Source organism: Phodopus roborovskii, unplaced genomic scaffold, assembly GCF_943737965.1.
Source record: "Phodopus roborovskii unplaced genomic scaffold, PHOROB, whole genome shotgun sequence".
Lineage (NCBI taxonomy): Eukaryota > Metazoa > Chordata > Mammalia > Rodentia > Cricetidae > Phodopus > Phodopus roborovskii.
Window position 1 is genome coordinate 439,813 of NW_026126524.1, and position 20,093 is coordinate 459,905.

At 47.6% G+C, this 20,093-nt stretch overlaps 1 protein-coding gene and 1 long non-coding RNA gene across 2 annotated transcripts; one reads left to right on the forward strand and one right to left on the reverse strand.

Moving 5' to 3' along the window:
- The first annotated feature begins 4,151 nt into the window (after positions 1-4,151).
- LOC127232078 (uncharacterized) lies at positions 4,152-6,052 on the forward strand. Its single transcript, XR_007835356.1, has 3 exons — positions 4,152-5,012; positions 5,262-5,316; positions 5,970-6,052. It is a non-coding gene; the product is annotated as an uncharacterized LOC127232078 (long non-coding RNA).
- Positions 6,053-7,756: 1,704 nt separating this feature from the next.
- On the reverse strand, positions 7,757-19,820 carry Pde6b (phosphodiesterase 6B). Its single transcript, XM_051198032.1, has 19 exons — positions 19,685-19,820; positions 19,523-19,597; positions 18,905-18,969; positions 18,187-18,253; positions 17,936-17,983; positions 16,252-16,401; positions 15,842-15,985; positions 15,073-15,138; positions 14,032-14,178; positions 12,788-12,895; positions 12,453-12,562; positions 12,163-12,250; positions 11,661-11,761; positions 11,452-11,559; positions 11,056-11,119; positions 10,767-10,841; positions 10,090-10,173; positions 8,777-8,933; positions 7,757-7,992 (listed from the first exon to the last, which is right to left on the reverse strand). Exons 1-19 carry the CDS (start codon positions 19,697-19,699, stop codon positions 7,931-7,933), a joined length of 1,734 nt encoding a protein of 577 aa, XP_051053989.1. The 5' UTR covers positions 19,700-19,820; the 3' UTR covers positions 7,757-7,930.
- Between the last annotated feature and the right edge of the window lie 273 nt (positions 19,821-20,093).

A 20,093-nucleotide genomic window follows, 5' to 3' on the forward strand; every position in this document is an offset into this window, starting at 1 on the left:
TTCAAATCTAAGACACCATTTTCTGTGGAGCAGAGGAGAAAGTTGAGGACTGTTTCTGTTCTCAAATATAGGGAAGGTGGATACTAGGGAATCCCCATCCTAAGTAAGATGTAACTGCCTTTCCCAGTTCCTAAGGTGGGGCCAAAAGCCTCCTACCTGCCACCTCAGGAGTGTCTTATGATAGGCCACTGAGACAGGGAGGGTTAAGTACCCACTGATGTGGCTTGAAGAAAGTGGGGGAAGAACTGGCATCTGGCTCTGAGATGATGAGTAGGGCCTACCCATATATACCCTCTTCCAAGCACACAATGTGTGCAGGTGTGGGGAGTGGCTAGGGCTGGATGTGTCACCCACTGGGTTGCCTCCCCAATCCCTGCCTTAAGCCCATTCCAGGTTTTTCTAACCACCCTGAACCCCCTCTGTCAGCCCTAAACAAACCAGGGCCTTGAGTAGCTACCCTGAGAGCAAAGTCCTCTAGAATAACTAAGGGAAACTAAACAAACATAGAGATAGCCATAACACCTCCAAATATGAGAGAGAGAGAGAGAGAGAGAGAGAGAGAGAGAGAGAGAGAGAGAGAGAGAGAGAACATTTAGGGGCAATTTCCTTACGATACTTGAGGAAGAGATCTCACTTACTCAGGGAAGTGTAAGTGTCCTATAGGTCCTCTTTGTCAGTGAAGCTATCTCTGTTCTTATCCATGAGTGTGAAGACCTAGGCATCAATGCCAGACTTATAGCACTGCTGGTGGCCCAGATTTGCCTCAGCTCCTACCCTTATCCCCATACCTGGCTCTGCTCCATCAAATGGACAGGCACTCTGAGGCCACATATGTCCTCCCATACCAACTCTGTGAGTGGCTCCCAGGGAGCAAAAGCAGACTCACCTCCTAGAACTTCCACACCTTGGGTCTGCTCAAAGTTGGAGAAGACATTGGAGGGTGCTCTTGGGGTATGCATTGCCATTTTCCTTCTTGGTCTTCCTGCTGGCTTGAGAGGCAGGAGTCCCAAGGATGAGGACTTTGGGGCCACTGGGGGAACAGTCAGGAACAAACCATGATTTGGGAGACAGCTCACAAAATGGGAAAACTGGCACTGGAGGGTTTAAGCAGCCCACCATGTCCAATTTTAGAGGGCTCTGGGGTAAATGGACTCCAAGGATGGACTCTTGACCGGCTGGCATCCAGTTTTGTTAAGTCCCGGATTTTCCCTCCCTCCATCCCCCCCCCCATTCTTTCCAGATTGTCATCATGGCAACCATAGGGCATTTATCGCCAAACCCACACCATTGTATATGTTCACACGAGCACACACACAAAGACATTTATGTTAAGTACATGCATACACACATTTGGAAACCCAGCACCTCCCTGGCTGCCTGCTCACCATGCCTGAGCCTTTCCTGCCTGCTTGTCCTAAGATGCTGCCTGTCCCCCTAGGATAGCTCAGACTTTGGTTAACACTTCCTACAAGGGCAGGCTGAGGACTGCCATCCCAGGTGTTGATATCCTGGCTCCCTCTCCCTGGGTCCTGGGTAACCTGGCCCTGTTCCTTCTCCTGACTCCTCTCCTTCTCCTGATGCATGGTTTCCCTCAGTACCCATCACTCCACAACAGCCTTCTCCTGGGCCTGTGACTTCTCCTTTGGGAACCTTTTCCTGGTCCTTTGTACTCCTCAGGTTCTCTCCCTGCCTCAGGATCGCTCAGCGACTTTCCCTCATTCCTGGATCTATCTTTGACAGATCAAAGGCTGTCAGAGGTTGCATGGCCACATCGTGCATGCATTAAGTGGCTGCATCAGGACTCTGCATGTAGAGGCCACGTGGAGCTGGGCCAACCCAGTTCCCTGACTCCAGTTTCAACTGCCCCAACTGCTGAGTCTTATTCTAAACCACTCCCTTTCTCTTTATAAGCAAGCACCTCCCACCCATTCTCTCTTTCCATTGCTGCTCCCAGTCCGTTAACACCTACCCCTTTCTTCGCTCCTTTTCTCAATAAACTCCATGTGGGTTTGTTGAGTTTGGTGGGTCCTGTTTCATTGCCTGAAGCTGCAGCAAAGAACAACACCGGGAACTGGACAGCTGCTGAGTGAGCTTAGGTAGCCTGGTGGTAACTCAGACACCCCTTCTCTCAGCCCAGGTACCAGGAGGTTTTAGTCTGCCAGGCCTTGTGCCAAGCCTTGGTCAAAGGCTTGGGGGGAGGGGGTCTGAGGCATGCTAGGCAACTGGGCTCTGCTATAGGTGTTGAGGATAGAGCACTACCTTTTCAAGACCAGCAGAGGTACTGTTCATGGCTCTTGCCCAAAAATTTATGTTTTGCTCTGTGTGTATCAGGTCTTTCACAGCACTACTTTTACTTTCTGATTAATTGGTAAATTCAAGACCCATTCTGCAGTTGGGTGGTGGGCAATAATATTTCTGTGTTGGAAGAGCCTTGAAGATGGTTAAACTGCCTGCAGTGGAGTCACTCTTGGCATGACCCTCAGGATTCCCCTTACTCCCTCATCTTATAGCAAAGTTCAGGGAAGCAATATGACTTGTACTTTGTCGTTGATGCCAGACACTGGGTGTCTGGGGTGAGAGTAAGGAGATATAGGAGTGGCCTGCAGGCTGTATGGGTTGAGGAAGTCCAGAAACTAGAATGAAATGAGCAGATGAGATCCCCACAGTCCCATACTTTGGAGGCCTAAGCCAGCTAGGAGTAACAGGAAGCAGGGCCTCAGCAGCCACAGATGGGACAAGTGGGAAGGCAGTGTACATCTGATAGCTGGGTGACCCCTACCTGATACATTTCTAAATTGTTACATTTTCCACACTGTGCATAGTCAAGATGTCCCTTCCTATTCCACAAGGTCATAGCCTCAGTCACAGAAGCTCCTTCCCAGATGCTATGTCAGATCTGGAGGGGGAATTACCAGATGTGGGAGTTTGTTCAGGTGTAGCTGAATGGTAGCTGTGAGTAAAGGGCCTCAGTTGGGCTCAGCCCAGCAGGAGTGGTAAGCTCCGAATTTGAGAGGGCCACAAGACCCCAAGGAGGATCTTGGCTGAGCCTGAGCACAGCACTAAAGATAGCAGCACATTGGGACCATTTAGACTCTGCATTCAGCTGTCTCCAACAGGTGCAGAATCCTCCCAGTGGTGTCCTGAGCTATGTGGAACTTTAACCTCAAATGCTGCCCCCACAAATGATCCTGAGTCAAAACAGATGCCAAGCCACTCATATGCATGCTATGCATGCTGTGCTTGTGTGTGTGTGTGTGTGTGTGTGTGTGTGTGTGTGTGTGTGTGTCTATTCTGTCTCTTCTCCTGCAGGTAGCTTCTGTGCACTCACTCCTTAACCTACACTCCTCTTGGGCGCCAGAGACAGTTCAGAAGCCTGAGCTACTGAGGAGTCTGATTTAAGATCTAGTAAGGGAAACCTGTTTGTTCACCTAAGGTTATCTAACCAGTTGCTAAAGGAGGGGGCTCAGTGTGCAGATGACTAGAAGGGATAAGGAAATTTATTTGGTGCCTTGTAGGGTCAGCATGCCTTTGCAGTTTCCTTAGGGAACAATGGCTCAGGAGGGCAGGAGTCTGCCTGTCTCAATGAAGCTCAGGTAGGGATGGGGGTGGGACACTAAAGATCAGAGTTACCAAGGGCAAGAAAAGAGTATGTGGTGCACCTGTGGCATATGTTCTGGGTATTTCTGTTCCCAGCTCAGGGAACTTTCTAGGATTCCAACAGAGGAGGCCCAGGGACTTGGACTCCAGACCAAATGCAGGTGCAGTTCCAGGCCTTAGGGTAGTGGCTCCTTTTCTGACTGCCCAGGAAAGCTGAGCACATAAGTACATTCTCTTTACAAATATGGACTTGATGAAGAGTCAGGAAAAATTTCCCATCCCTATGGACTGTGCAAGCACTAGTGCAATGCAAAATGGAGAAGGCTGACTCACAGACAGCCTTAGGGTGATGTCAAGTCACTACTGGACATTGGAGTAAAGCCAGTCAGTGGATGGCTACAACCTTGCCATGTCTGACTTCCACAGAGACTGCATGCCAATAGTGGACACAGTTGGTAATCAGCTTGTCTGCTGTTTGCCCCACCGCTGGACAACCAGTCTAGGTCAGTGACTCTCCTATTGCTGCAACCCTTTAATACAGTTGCTGTTGTGGTGATCCCCCCCCCCACCACAGAATTATTTTCATTGCTACTTTATAACTGTAATTTTGCTACTGTTATGAATCATAGTGTAAGTATTGTTTTTGGAGGTAGAGGCTTGCCAAAGGGACCATGACCAAAGGTTGAGAACCATTGGTGTAGGTGTACATGGCTGCTAGAGTGGCACCCACTCTGGGAACATTGCCTGCAGAAAACCAGTTTGGCAGTTTGGGTGCTTCAAAGTCCTTCTCCATAAGGCCTGGTGGAGAAGAGTCATTAGGGCTCAGGGATTGGTGTCCTGAGAGTATGGGCAGGGAGACTCAGGGGTCAGCCACATTTGGATGACTTTCACCTGTAAGATCTCAAAACCGAAAATCTGGTTGCGCTGGTCAAAAAGCATATGCATCCAGGGCAGGCAATTACAAAGGCCTGGAATGTTGACGATCTTTCAGCCAGGGAGGGAGGGAGGCCTGTAATATAGCCCCCACACCCAACAGCTGCCCTGGGCCGGTGTGCCAGGTGTGCTCGTCTGTTCCAAGAAAGGGAGGGATTGTTTGCCTGTTCCAGTCCAGAGTAGGTGGGCGACGGATTCCAGAGCTGGTCGCTCATTACATGCCTGTGCTGAAGTAACATGGCTCCACATCTCCACCCTCCTGCACGCGGCAGCCCAGTGACTTCTCATTGGAAAGTGGTAACCAGCCCAGTGAGGACGCACCCTCCGGTCACCAGGGGGCGCGTCTTCGCTGTGGCGCATGCGCCTTTATGGCTTCAGGAGGAAGCTTGAGCTCTTTCAGTGTCTTCCGGCTCAGATAAACTTCCGGCTCGAAGGTCACGGACAAGATGGTTCCCCCGGTTCAGGTCTCTCCGCTCATCAAGGTGAACCCTCTTCACCGTCACTGCACGGTGCTCAGAGCCCTTGTCTGCCCCTTACCACTACCCAGAGCTAGTATCGCCCACTCTCGAGAGTGCTGCCTGTGGTTTTAAGGCAGTACGAGCTGCGATCCCATATCTTGGGCCTGGCGATCCCTGCACCTCCTGCCCTGTTCCCTTCTACCCGTGCTCCTCGAGCTCCGATCCCCTCACCCACTGGTAATGCGCCTTCTGCTCTAATGTTTCTTTCTGCAGCTCGGCCGGTACTCAGCCCTGGTCCTCGGCATGGCTTACGGCGCCAAACGCTATAGTGAGTTCGGGAACTCGGGTGGGGAAGAGAGCTGGCTGTGTGCGATATCCAGGGCGTGCAGCTCCTGGGGAGGGAGACAGCGCTAGGTCCGCAGGGGAGGAGTTGGGGACAGCTGCCTGGAGAGTCCGGAGTGGGCTTTTCACGCAACATTTTTAGGGAAGAAGGTAATTGCTTCTGCTCCCCAGGTTACCTAAAACCCCGGGCAGAGGAGGAGAGGAGGGTGGCAGCGGAGGAAAAGAAGAGACTAGACGAGCTGAAACGGATTGAGAGAGAACTGGCTGAAGGTACGGCCCCTAGCCCCCACTCCTACACCCCAGGTTTTCTGGAAGTAACTGCTGTTCAGTGAACCAGGGTGGCACATGTGTCTAGTGCTGTCCTCGGCGGAGCCCAGTGGAATGTGGGGGCCATGGCTGCAGCACTCACTGCCTTCAGAGAGGCTATAGCCTCCCTGACCCCTCCTCCCTTTCTGTTGAGTTTGTGAAGATTCCAGTCAGGTAGGGCCAGTGGGGATGCAAGAGATGGTTTTAGTGATGAAGTTAGGTTCTCTTGGAAGTAGATTCTGGATTTTTCTTAAACTGCAATCCTGAAGTCCTCGAAGGTGGCCCGACTGTGTATAATGTGTGACACTGTCCCTTCTCTATTTTCCTCTCAAGGTGACACCATACTCAAGTGAAGCGCCCGTGAGCTAGCCCTTCTTTAGCCGCTGAGGATGAATAAAGCTTTGTCGTGTCATGGACGCTGTGGCTTCCTGTCTTTACTGCCTTGGTTGTTTGCTTCTAGGGACCAGCCAGCTCTGCAGTTGTTGCCTGGCTTCTCTTCGAGGGTTTAGAGGAGTTAATGCTGCTAAGAAGAAGTAGTTGAGCAGTACAGAGAGGTGGGAGTAAGGCCGAGCTGGGGCTCCCAGGATGCCAAGGAAATAGACTGGTTTAACCTCCGGGTGCAGCTTGCTCTGCTGTTGAGTTCACCTGCTCTTGTCAGCAGCTCAGACCCTGTGCAGGAGGACAAGTTGGGGCTGATGTCTTCAGAATAACGTGGGTCTTGTGTCCCCAATTCATAATTTTCTTCTTGGTCTTGGAAAGTGATCTAAAGATGAGCTATTCAAGGAAGTTGCTCTTTCATAAGAACCCCTGGGCTCCTGCATGCCAGCAGCTGGTGTGCTGGCTAATTCATTTCAACTTGAAACAAACTAGTCACTGGGAAGAGGGAACCTCAACTGAGGAATTGTCTAGCAGATATTTCTTTTTAATTAATTTTAAAAAATTTCAATTTACATTCTAACCACAGTTCTCCCACCCCCCTCCCGTGGCCCCCTCGACTCCCCCTAGCCTGCCCCCACCCACTCTTCACAACAGGTAAGGGCTCCCATGAGGAGTCAGCAAAGTCTTGCAGGACTAAGCCCCTTCCCTCTGCAATAAGGCTGAGCATGGCATCCCACCATAGGGAATGGGCTCCAACAAGCTAGCTCAGACACCAGGGATAGATCCTGGTCCTACTATCAGTGTTGGGGCATTTTCTTAATTGATGGTTGATGTGGGAGTGTCCAGCCCACTGTGGGTGGTGCTGCCCCTGGGCAGATGGTCCTGGGTTGTGTAATAAAGCAAGCTGAGCAAGCCAGTAAGCAGCATTCTTCCATGGTTCCTGTCTCTGCTCCTGCTTGACTTCCTCAGTGATGAACTGTGATGGAGATATGTAAACCAAATAAACCCTTAAACCCCCAGTTGCCCTTAGTCATGGTTCATCACAGCCTTCAGTTTTATGCCTTGAACAAGTTTCCTAGGTTTAGAGCCTTTTTTTTTTTTTTTTTTTTTTTAATGAGTTGAGAGTTCAGAGCCTTTTGTTTTAGAGGCAGAGTTGCTTTCCCCCTCTCTTCCCCCCCAGATGGTATCCCACTATCTGGGATTCTGAGGATAAATTTGCCCCCTCTCTCCTTTGCTGTAGGCAAATTGCTGGATGCATTCTCTGCCCAGGAATGGCCCCATCCAGTTAGTGTTCTGTCAGGAGAAATTCTTTGGGACCCTATGAGATTGCCCCAGAGTACATGTTTAAAAGGCTAGTCTTGTGAAGTTCCACTGGATTTATGCATCATCTTTGCCTTTCAGACTTCCTGCACTATCAACAGACAAAGCTGCTGACTGCATCCTTCATGAGGTCCCCACCCAGGCATTCAGTACAAGTTATTCCCATTGAGGCCACTTCTATTTGATCTCACCTCCTCTCATAGCCTTGACCCAGCAGAGTCAATGGATCAGATACATGCCATCAAATGATGTTAGTGTAAAACCAGCAAGTTACTTTCTCTATTTTCTGACTTTGGGCAGAATATCTGTATACATGTATTCACAAGAGTAGAGCTCTGATTTCAGGCACAATTCACAAATCCTTTGTAAAGATCTTTGTGGAAACTTTAGCAAACCAGATAAATATGGACTCACCATTTAACATTCATAGTTGGCTTTAATTTGAAAAAAAATTGAAAATTTCAAAATAATCAGTTATATTTAATCAATTTTTTTTTTTTTTTTCTGTTTCCTAATGTCATACCAAACTTCTATAGGCAGAGTCCATCTCCAGTGAGTAAAAGTGGCAGGAGGGACCAGAAGCCACTAGGCAGGTTTTACAGGATACAGCAGGTTGAGGTCTTGGGTGCTGGACCACCATTGCAAATTTCTGTGCCCACTGCAAGAGAAAAGACTATGAGTAGTCGCCTGGTCTACCTTCTATACCCAGTGTCCTCTATTAGCACCTGTAGGCTCTCCCTGAAGGGGTTGAACTAGGTCTGTGGCCAACCCAAGCCGATTATGCTGAGCCTTACTACTTGAGCCTCTGCGGTCACTGTGCCCTGATTACTTTCAGCCCTGACCTCCCATGACCCAGAAGCTGCCTTATTCAATGTGCTCTCTCAATGGCCCTGGATAGCCCCAGGTCCAGGGTAAACAAACCCAGGGAAAGATAAGATAATGTCACTGGTCTCATCTGGGTTGCAGCGGGTTGTTCAACTGAGATACTGTGCCAATTTAACTCTTGCTTAGCTCACTGATTTTGTTTTTGCCTTTTTGTTGTGTTTAATTCAGATTTGCTCTTTTGTTTCTGAGGATAGTTGGGGTGGGGGGGTTGTTGATTACTGGCATGTTCTACCATACCTGGGAAGGAACTACTACTTAGTGAAACAAAAGAGTAATAGGAGTTCAGTGAGTTTACTTCCCATGTACAGGACTATACCAGCATTCCTGTCTGTCTTAGTGAGAGAACATTTTGGTCGGATCAGTTATCTACATGGCAAGAACTACCATGTCTCTTGATGGACAGGATAGATGGATGGGGCATTCTTTGGCTCCAGAGCCTTAGCCTCAGCTGTTGGGCTATGTGAACCTTTCTGATTCCTTGGTGGTTTTCTGCCACATTAAAGCATTGACTTAGGGGTTAACTATGAGCCCATCCCAGTTCTCTGAAGGGCACAGACCTTTCTTGGCTGCTATTCTGTCTTCTTCCTTCTTTTTTTCTTCCTCCAGGGCTTTGACTTTGGCCTCATACTCATCAGCTAGTGCTTTCCACTCCTTTCTGTTATTTTGCAGTCTATCAAACATGGGCAGGATCTCTTCGTGAAAACGGGAAAATTCCTAGAGGGAACTGAGAAGTCACTATGCTGTCCTACTGCTCCTGAAGCACTCAAATAGTAGCTCTTAAAGGCCCCAGGCTTCCCTACCACCAGACTCATTGGACTGAGGATGCTCTAGTATCTGTGGCATGTTTTATTTTACAAGTTGTAGGGACAGTGACGTGAGGCCCTACACCCCCTGACACTTGTTAAGATGGCTACTATTGATCCCCAGATCACGTGATCTGTGGCTGCCACAGGCCTGGCATGAGCTTGGTTCCCCCACCCTCAGTCTATTTCACTTGGGACTGACCCTTAGGTAGTGTCACTTTTAGTTGATCAGCATAGGAAAGAACCACTGAAGTGTCCCCTTTCCAGATAATCCCTAAGGAGGAGGACAGGATAGGAGTTTGTGTGAGAGGACTTAGAATAGAGCAGAGAATGTCAGCTGCAGCCAGGTTGGAAGCTTCAACAAGCCCTACAACTGCTTTCAGGTGATGTAGATAATGGATTAAGGAAGACAGTGAGGCCTACAATAGCCACCTGCTGCTTGCCTGGATGCTTAGGATTGACTTCCCTTGGAATCACACGGCCTTACAATGTGGGGTCTTTTACCACTGAGTGGTGTGGAGCTGGGGTGTCAAGTGCATAGTCAGGCCTATCTTTTGAGTCTCTCCAAGTTCCTACCTTATGTCCTAGAGTCAAATAACAAAACTCAAAGACTTGGCAGTACATTGGTGCTTAAGCAGCTAGTGGGAGTATGGCTGCTATCATGTTATGTTCTTCAGGTTGTATTGGGGTGTGCCAGTGGAGACAGATAGACTCAGGCTTGCCTTCACATTTTCACAGGTATCTAGTAGGCAAGTTGCAGTCACTTTCCTGAAGACAGTGTGCCAATTGTGGTTAAAGTGGCACTCTGAAACAGGGATATTTAAAGTGAGACCTTAGGGGGAGTAAGGGCCTTCTGGGGATGTACTTGGTGCTTCTGAAGGACATTCACAAGTTTTGGGGCAGACCATTTGCTGGGTAGGTTGAGCTGGGTGCTAAGATAGCATAAGATGTACAAGAGTACCCTATCAGATAAGGGTGGAGACCACACCTATGTCCCTGTAAAGTCCATTCCCTAACCACTCGTGGCCAGTCCACCCCAGCCAACAAAGAACACTTCGGCTCCGTACCTTGTACACGAAAGTACATACAAAGTCGATGAAACCAACTTGCAGTTTGGGGAGCTCAGCTGCTTTGTTCCGGTCCATCATGGGCTTGTGGAGGAAACACAGGCAGATGACATGGGAGCTGCTCCTCCCTGTGAGACTTTGTTAGCTGGCAAAGGCCTCTTTCTTGCTGAGTCTGTACCTTGCCTAAAGCCTGCTCCAATCAGTTCTTCACATTAGTAAGAGCTGGCTGGGGAGATAAAACCTTTGCCTCCCATATCCCCAAGTGGTCAACCCAAACCTATGTAGTTCTTAGTTCCTATGTGGATAGATACCATCCCTGGTGTTAGCAGCGGGCCTACCTCTAATCCTAACATCCTCATTGTCTATCTTGCCAGGGACTACTACCTCCCCTTTTCCATAGGGTTGTCCTTCTCAGAGTTGCCCTCTCTGGACTTCCCTGCCTAGTATATGTACTGTGTAGTTGCATAGGCCCTGCAGGCTCTTGCTTGTCAGCTGCAACCCAGGTCTTCCAATTTTTCATGATTTCTATTTTACAAGATGCCAGATTACCCATGCTCATGCCAAGGAACCAGAAAATCAAGGTTAAGACTCAAGGACCTTAAATTCCTGGGGTCTGGAGCACTACCAAGTATTCTAATTCACATGTCAAGATGGAAGATTCTGGAAGCAACTCTCACAATGGGCTGTTGATCCAAGACAGTCCTTTCCAAGTCTCCTTGTTCCCAGAACTCAGCAGCCACAAGAAGAGCAACCTGAGCACACACAAAGGATATAGTGGGGCTCTATGTTCAGGAGCAGTAAGTAGGCCCTCCCCTTGAAGCTCTGCAGGTAGTGTTCATATGGTGCCTCTCACTGCTGTACCCAGACATTACTTCAAAAATCAGCACCATTTCCCTGTAGCTCCCTAGGTGGAGACCCAAGGTGGCCTGTGAAGGGTTACTGAGTCCAGATGTCATCAATCCTGACCTTGCTCTGGACTTCCCAGGGCTTAGTAATAGCAGACAGGTCACATGCAGTCATCATCATGGCCCTGTGGACAGACAGAGCAAACTACATGTCCTTCTGAGAATAGACTGAACACATTTCCTAAGCATCTCTGAGACAGTCCTGGGGAAAGTGCTGGTCCTGAGTCACCACCTTGTAGGTGAAGAAGGGGAGCTGGGGATGAAGCAAGTGGTGATCAAGGGTCCTAAGGGAGGCTATCTGATTCTGAATTCTGTGCTGATGTCCATGAATCTTGGGACAGATTACACCAGTGCCTTTGCTCAATTTAGAGAGAGCTACTCTTGTTTTGGAGTCTCCTATCCCTGCAGTTAGGGAGGTCTGCTGGGCTAATTGGCCAACAATAGACCTGCTACTTACATGACTATCTCCTTTCGTGTTGTCTCTAGGGATAAGTACTCGATCCAACTCTTCTTGTCTTCATAGTTCTTAGACTCATCCACAATCTTCTGGAACATTGTTCTCTTCCTGGTTCCAAAAGGAGGGGAGGAGCAGGTGACCTACTGGTCATGGCTATCTATGTCTGCTAAGGGCCCCACCCATCCCTCCTGCCTCTGATGCGTTCTTACTTGAAGTAGAGAGCTAGGTCAGTGGCAATGATGGCAATGTCCATGAGGTGGATCACATGTTCATGTTGCCGCCGGTTCAGGTTCTGGTAGATGTTTAGGCTCTGTGTAGACCATCAATTGGTGTTGGGTTATAGCAGATGTTGCCTGTAGTACCCTTGGTTTTGACTCTCAGGGCTTACTCTGTCTTACTCCCCTCATTCAAACTTGGCCTTTACCTATGTGATGCCAATCAATCTTATGGCAAGAATCTCTGTCCTCCCTTGGTATCTATCCTCTGCCTGGGAAGGTCCTGGATCTGATATGTTTGCTCATTTCTATGATGTTGTATCCACTAGTGGCCATTCCTTACTACTGCCCCTTGAAAACAATTCTACCCCATGCTGGGACATTTCTAGATGGGAGCCTATCCTGTAGCACCTCACACTGAAATCCATGCTGCCCAGGGCCTCCTGCCTGTCTGCTGTAGCTCAGTGGAAGACCCATCTCCAAATCAGGAACAAACCTCCTCTGCCAACAGAAACTTCCCAAATTCCAGGTGGTGCCGTTCTAGAATTGAGGAGCCATGTAACTTGGCTAGAGGATTCTGAGATCTGTTGCATATGTTATTAAAAAAAAAAAAGACACAACAAAAGCAATGTTAGAAGGCAGTAGGATAGGGTCTGACCCACCTGGCACTGTGCCTTCAAGGTAGCCCCTCTAAGTACTGACTACAAGACCGCAAAGGCTGACCCTAAGGGAGCTTGATTTATGGGTTACCATGCCCACAATAAGCCTGCCTTCCCCACAGCCTACTTCATCTGGTACAGGTTGTTGGTGCCACGGTGGTCAATGTCATGGCACAGGCCAGCTGTAACCATGGCAAAGGCTTCCAGGTCTGTGTAATAGCTCTTCAGTTTTCCTGTCTGTGGAAAGAAGTTCAGTTCTGGGTTCTTCCACTGGTCCAGCTATCTGGCTCCAGAAAGCAGAGGTTAAAGGGAATGCAGGGCTGGCCCAAACCTATTCATTTGTCCACCTAGGTCCCTTCCACCCATTGCCAGGATTGAGTAAGCACAGTGGGCATCCTTGGACTAGAAATTAGTTAGCTGTGGTCTTTGCCCCATCTTACCCCATTCCATCTACATGCATACCATGAGTAATGTAAACATGGTCTGGGCTACATTGAAGCCATGGCGCCAGTTATGGTAGGTAATTCTTCGATAGGCTTTGCTGACAGAAAACAGGAACCGCACCAGGACCTGGGGAAGCAGAGGACATAATAGTCTCTGGAAGCTACACATTAGTCTACAAAACACCACGTGAGAATCTACCCAAGCTTCGAAAACTGCTTGTAGTAGAGCTTGCCATAACCATTTTCCTACTTCTAACTTGTTGACATCAGAACCCTTGTTCCTTGTGCCCATCGGCCCATTACTGTTTAGGAAGGGCTCTCACATAGTAGAGCTAAGAACAGCTCCAGCCATTGGAAATTTCATGCCTCTATCTCCGTGGCCCAGACCACAATGGAAAGAAGACCCCTGGGATGTGGGATACTTTGAAAAACAAACAAAAAAGAAAAACAAAATGAAAACTTCAGTTTTATGTCTGAATGTTTGAATGGGTCAGATATGTGGTCTGTGAGCAGGAAGGTGGAACACCTAGACATTTTCTTCAAGAAAGAGAATACAGGCTAAGGGAGTGTTCTACTATTTCCATTATGATATTTAAGGTCAAATAATTATTTGGAAGTATTTTTTATTCTGGTGCTGCTTTTTCACATTTTTTTTTGTCCCATTTCTCTTAGAATTTAGTAATACTTCTTTCTGAAAGCCTGCCACTCTTGTTTTCTGGTGAGCATGAGAGAGTATTCATTCTTCATGTGGACAGGTGTGGAGGTGGATAAAAGATAGAGTGAGAAAGCTCAGGGAGGGAGCAGAATGGTGGGGGTCTGAGCTGGAATAACCTTCCCTTCCTCCCAGTGTGATCCCTTAGGGCTCTCCTGTAGGCAAACCTAGAGGATGCTATGTGTTTTCTATTCTGATGAGCAGCTGCTGCAATCCCCTCAGGATCCTATGACAAACTTCCTACTTCCCTATAAATAAGAAAAGGATGCCCCCAGAAGAAGTGTTGTTTGGAACACCTAATAAAGAAACTTTCCATCCATCCATCCATCCATCAATCCAATCCATCCATCCATCCAATTATTTATTCTAGGTATATTTGCTGTGTGTATTTCATTGATTCTATGATGGACATGTTTGCCACCAACACTTTCTGTGGGACATGTGAACCATCCCCTCCAGTACCACATGCCTTTCATCTCTTAGAGGATTTGTAACCCTTAACCACCCCTCCACCTCCTCTTGTTCTGGAACCTCCAACCATATCTTCCCACCTCCTGAGGAATCTGGAACTTTCGGACTACACCCAGCTCATAGTACATCTGGATGCCACATTTGACGAGCTCCAGCTCAGTACACTCCAGGTCAGAGAAGTGGAACTCATAGATGTCAAACTTGGTAGGCCCTGGAAGTTCTTCTTTCTGTAAGAGAGATTATGGGCTGAAGGAAACAGGCCTACCACATCCCCACTGGTTCCTAACCTTTTTTTTTTTTCTTAACCCTTGTCCAAGCAAACATTCGGGTATATCTGGTGGTGTTGGCCTTCAGACTTAGAGCTAGGTCACTCATATTGTCCCAACTTATCCTACTCTATTGTTTCCACCCACCAGGTAACCTGACTGTGAGTAGTTTTGTAGCAGTGATGTTGGAAAAATAAACATAAAGATATATACATGAACAATTACAGAGGCACATACATGGATTCAGACCTACCCATATGGACACATGGGCACTTATGTGTGCACTCACAGCACACAGAGACATTGATATTCAGGACATGTTGAATACATTAATAAACTCCAAAACTATCCAGTAAGACAAACAGCTCTCTGGTGATTCTGGTAAATCACACAGGTGACAGAAAAAGGTAGGTGTCCCATAACTGCCAAGCTGATGTAGGGATGTTCTCTGGGAGACACACAGACATATGTTTGTATGTGTCTCTAATCACACAAGTGCACACAGAAGTATGTGAACACAAACACAGATACATCTAAACTAGGGGCTACAGCACGTGGTTACTCCTGTAGGGAGGCAGCACAGATGGACACTTGGCACAAATTGTACCTGCAGGAGCTAAAAAAAATGGATCATTCTGTGAAACACAGAGAATGCAGGAAGGTAGACAGACATTCAAAAGGGCAAATATGAAGTAAACTCTAGCTGGACACTCTCAGAGCCAGTATTGTCACCTCTGTTGGAGAGGGTTCACATTCCTACACAGGTAGCACTAACATCATGAGAGGATGCTGTGTGTGCCAGGGCTCTCTCCTGCTCATGAGAGTAGCTTGTGTCCATTGGAAGCAGGTTCTCACCAAGATTTTCCCCAGCTCATCCTCCTCACAGTCAGCAGGCTCTTTCCCCAGGCGATCCCTTGTTGGCTAACAGAGAGCAACAGGTGAATTGTGGGACTGAGTGATAGTGCATTTTACCCTATATGACAGAGTGACAGCATCACCTATACACCAAGTGATAGGTCGGCAATATCACCCTTACCCCAGGAATAGCAACCCCTTCATTCCAGAAATGTTACATAGTAAACTCATTATCACTCCCCCACAAGGGACAAGATGATAGGATCATCTTTACCCTATGACTATGACAAAGTAATTGTTAGCCTTCACCTCTTGTGACAGAATTGCAATATCATGCCCATCCATAAGTGTGTCAGTGGTGCTGTCACCTTTACCCATGTGACAGTGACAACATCACCTTCACACTGTAAATGTAACAGAATGATGATGTGCCATCATGGAAGATGTTGAACACAAGGCTTCTGATCACTGAAAGACAGCAGTTGGCTTGCGCTCAGACATCCTCAGTTCCAGACATAACCGCTCAGTTCCTGGGAATCCTGACTTTCTTTACTTTCCCTGTGCTGTCCTTAGTGACACATGGATTACAGATGGAATAATGAGATGGGCTAGTAAGGCTCTGGTCACATATGCTCACTGATTAGAATGAGACACAGGACAGTGTCTGGGTTGTACAGTGTGTAGTATTAGAGTTAGACCTAGCCTGGGCCCAAGGGATATGTTCTGCCTCCTCAGATAGAGAGTCCCCATAGAATACCAGGCTCAGTACCAAGATTCTCTGGATCTCATCTTTGTCGCATCTCACATGGTACAGAACCATGTCCTGGGCGATGTCCTTACGGTTCTCCAGCTTGTTCATCTTGTCATAGGTATCAGTATTCAGCACTGACCATCCCAAGAACTGTGTCAGAGACTGGAGGTAGAGAGCAGTGTCATCCCGTTAGCTAATCACTCTGGTAAATATTTACTATGTTCTATGCCTGTGGTTTAGTGGCCAGTTCCACAGACTGCTACAGTACAGTGGATGCCCCAGAGATAGAACTTTGAAAACTGTCCTTGTCTCCTTCCTGATTTAGTGCTAAGCAGGGTCCATATGTATGTGGAGAGGGACAATACTCACAGACATCCCACACCATCATAGATGGACACCTTGGTCCACATATGGTACTGGATATTTACCTCCATGAGAACTTCATCTTGATCATCAAAGGGCTTCCCATCTTTCCTGTTGTAGAAGGTCGCCACCCCCACAATCTCCTCCTTCTTGTTAACAATGGGCATGGAGAGAACATTCTTGATCACCCACCCAGAATCATCCAGGGGCCCCTCCTGTAGAAAGCAGAGAAAGAATGAGGTCTGGTAAAACTTGGTGCCTGGAGGTGGGGATAGACCCCCCCCCCCAGTTTCTCTGCCCTCAAGCTGCACTCATAGATTGAATGCTGTCTCTTTACTTTCACTTGTCTGTGAACTTTATGTTCATAGGCTTTGTGTCATAATTTTCTGGGCTGGAGGAAGCTATTTTCCCACCATTGCAAAAGTCAAGGGCACATGTGGGTCTAGTCCCCACGAGTACTTCTTAGAAGTACTTCAAAGCCTTGCTCTTAAAACATTTACTCAACAATTGCTCAACAAATGAACCCAAATTTCCACTCTACATTGAACTTTGAACATTATGTAGTTGGTTTATTATGTCTTCCAATATGAAATATGGATACTATTTTTTGGCCAGTTCCTCCAAGAGGCTATTAGTGACAAAGCATGTTCCTGCTTACATGACTTTCCTAAGAAAAGTGCTAGGTACACCTGGGTGTGTTTGTCCAAACCCCAGATAAAGACAGGTAGAGCAGAGAAACTCTAAACCCTACTAGTCCCAGCCCACAGGAGTTTGCCACCAGATTCAATCAAGTGCTACCCAAGAAAATTCAGCTGAGTCCTACCAGGGTTGATTGAGCTCAAAGATTAGCTGACTTCATCTGAACATAGTGAAGAACAGCTGAGCCCAGATGAAACCAGTGAAGATAAACTAAGACCAGACTAGACCAGCTGAGACCAAACAGGATCCACTTAGCACAGATAAGCTTTCCTGAGTCCAGCCAAGATCAACTGAGACCAGATGAGGTCAGCTGAGACTAGCTAGACAAGATCACCTGAGTCCAGCCAAAATGAACTGAGTCTAACTGAGCCCACATTAAATCAGCTCAACAGTCAACCTGGAAGCACAAATATACACTTATTGCATGGTTTCTCAGTCACTGAGAATTAAATTCTTTCTTTTATTTTTCCTTTGCTTTTTGAGACAGAATCTCACTCTTTAGTCCAAGTTGGCCTGGGGCTAATTTGCAGCAATCCTTCTGCCTCAGCCTTCTGTGTGATGGAATTACAGATGTGAGTGAAATTGTTTTATCTGTGTATATCATACACATGTGTGTGCCCATATGTGTGCTTGTGGAGGCCAGAAGTCCATGTTGAATGTTTTCCTCTATTGCTTATTTCATGAAATAGGGCTTTTCTCTGAAACTGGAGCTCACTGATTGGCTAGATTTGATGGCCACTAAGGCCCCAGGATCATCTTGTGTTGCCTGCTCTTATCCTCTAACCTAGCACTGGGATTATAAGTAAACATGCTACCATGACCTTTGTTTGTTTGTTCATTTGTTTTGTTCATTTGTTTTTTATGTGGGTTCTGGGGATCTGAACTCAGGTCCTCATGCTTCCATAGAAAACACTTTACCTACTGAGCCATCTACCCAGCCCCATAACGTTGTTCCTTATGTGGAAAAACCTAATTCAACCCATCATTTCTGAAACAAAATACTCCTCTTTCAAGTAAAATTCAGTTTCTAACAATGAATAGGCAGATTACCTGAAAGTTGAACATTTCATCAGCTGAAGCATTCATGATGTTACAGATCTGGGAAGGATCAGAAGCAATTCCATTCTGAGCAGCTGAACACATAAATACAAGCACTAGTCTACTTAGCCTTGCCTAAAGGAGAGGAGCTTCTAAGTGAGCAAGGCGAGAAGCAGCTAGCAGAAGGGCTGATAGGAGGTGGCAGGTCAACAGGCATTGCAACACTGGTAAGTACAAGCCAAGGCCTGGAGAGGGGCACTCACAAAGCCGCTTTCTGCTACATAGGTTGGAAGGCCACTGGCCAGGGCCCAGTGATCAGCTGGGGGTGTGCTGTGGGAAAAGAGCAGATATCAGAGGAATAGATGCTTGGATAGTTAGATGAAACAGTGGATGGGTTTACTTTATTCCCTTCTCTGAGCTCAGGTGAGGTAGGACAGCAGGACCAGAGCAGGTTCCTTCCATTCTGCCATGTTGGACCTCCTCATTTTGCAGGTTCCCCTTCCTTACTGGAGGCTCCTGACTTCAGCTGGCCTCTGGAGAGTCAGTGTTGGCTACCTGTTTTACAGTCCTGATTCCTGAATCCTACTTCCTTTTGGAGCCTGTTTGGGATGTTGACATGCTTATAGGTTCATGAGGTCACTGGCCACACAGTCATAGGACCATTGTCCCTCTTAGGGCTGTGCTCTGTACTAGACTTTCCTTTGAGGTGTGACGACGACCCCTCCTTGTGGAAGCTTTACCTACCAGGGCTGAGATGGTTGAGTTGCTGCTGATGGAGCCACCTGGGCAGCTCACCTGACTGCTTCAGATATCTAAGTGCCTTAGGCTGCTCACCTCCCTCTTCATCTGCCCATGTTCTCCTTGCTGTCCTGGGAAGGCCCTGCTGGCTCTACATAGGTGCTCTAGAGATGGCTAATCCAGAGGTTGGTTTTGAAGATGTTCCATCCTGGGGAGAGCAACTTGTCAAACCCCAGCACTTACGGAATGACTTTGATGTCTTCCTTGCCATGGAGGATATAATCAATGACTTTGTAGAAGACAATTTCCTGATAAAGAAAACACATCAGTGTAAGGACTCCTGGTCAGCATCTCAGAGGAGACTTTCTTGAAGGGAAAAGATAATAGCACCCACCCAGACACACCAATGACATAAGCATAACACCAATGTGATTATATATGTATGTCTGTGTGTCTGGTGTGTGTGTGTGTCTGTGTGTGTGTGTGTGTGTGTGTGTGTGTGTGTGTGTGTGTGTGTGTACCCATACATTCTCTCTCTCTCTTTCTCTCTCTGGCACTCATACTCATATATGTATATTGCACACCCAGGTTTAGCTCTATCTTTCCTGTATCCCATTTAGCCTCTCACCAACTGGGCCCATATCCCACACATACACTAAAATTCATGTGCAAGCATGTCACAATATTTGTAGGAGCTCCAGCAAGCTAAAGCAGATCTAGAGACTTCCCCCTCATTGTGGCAGTGCAGGCTCATGACAGCATATAGGTGTTTGAGGATACCCTATATCCCCATCCTCTTCATGAATTTGGATCCAGGGTAGCTAGATTGTGGGGTGGTTTCCACCTATCAGCTTGTCTTACCCGGCCATCAGGTGTTCGTGGGCCTGAGTATGGCTGGGCTTCCCCCATCAGCACAGGCCAGATATCAAAGAATTCCTGGGCAGAGAAGAAGAGAGAATGGAATCCTCAGCTTATGACCTGGGCCACACTGGGAAGGAGGCACCTGAGAGTTTGAGACCTCACCTTCTCTTTGGTCATGTCCAGGAGCCCCACTGAGTACCGGTCACAGTTTAGATAGGCCCGAACAGTGTAGAAGGCCTTGTGGAACTGCCTTTCAATGTCTGTCAGCTCTTCAAATACCTTATTAGCAGACCAGAGAAGCACCTGGAAGGGTGACACACATGTTGGTCTGTGGCCCCACCTGTCTGACCTCAGAAGCTTTTGAGTCAGTCTTACTATCATACACACTTCAAGTGTAATTCCTGCAAGGTTCCCAGCTGGCCCTGAATCCCAGGAAGACACTGACTGATGGTATGTAACTCAAGGTGTTCTATGAATAGAGGCTTACCTGTGTCTTGATTCCACAGGGAGCCTGGAAACTCTTTGGACGATGAGTGTTCTAGGCTTGCTTAGGCTGTATCACTGACACTAC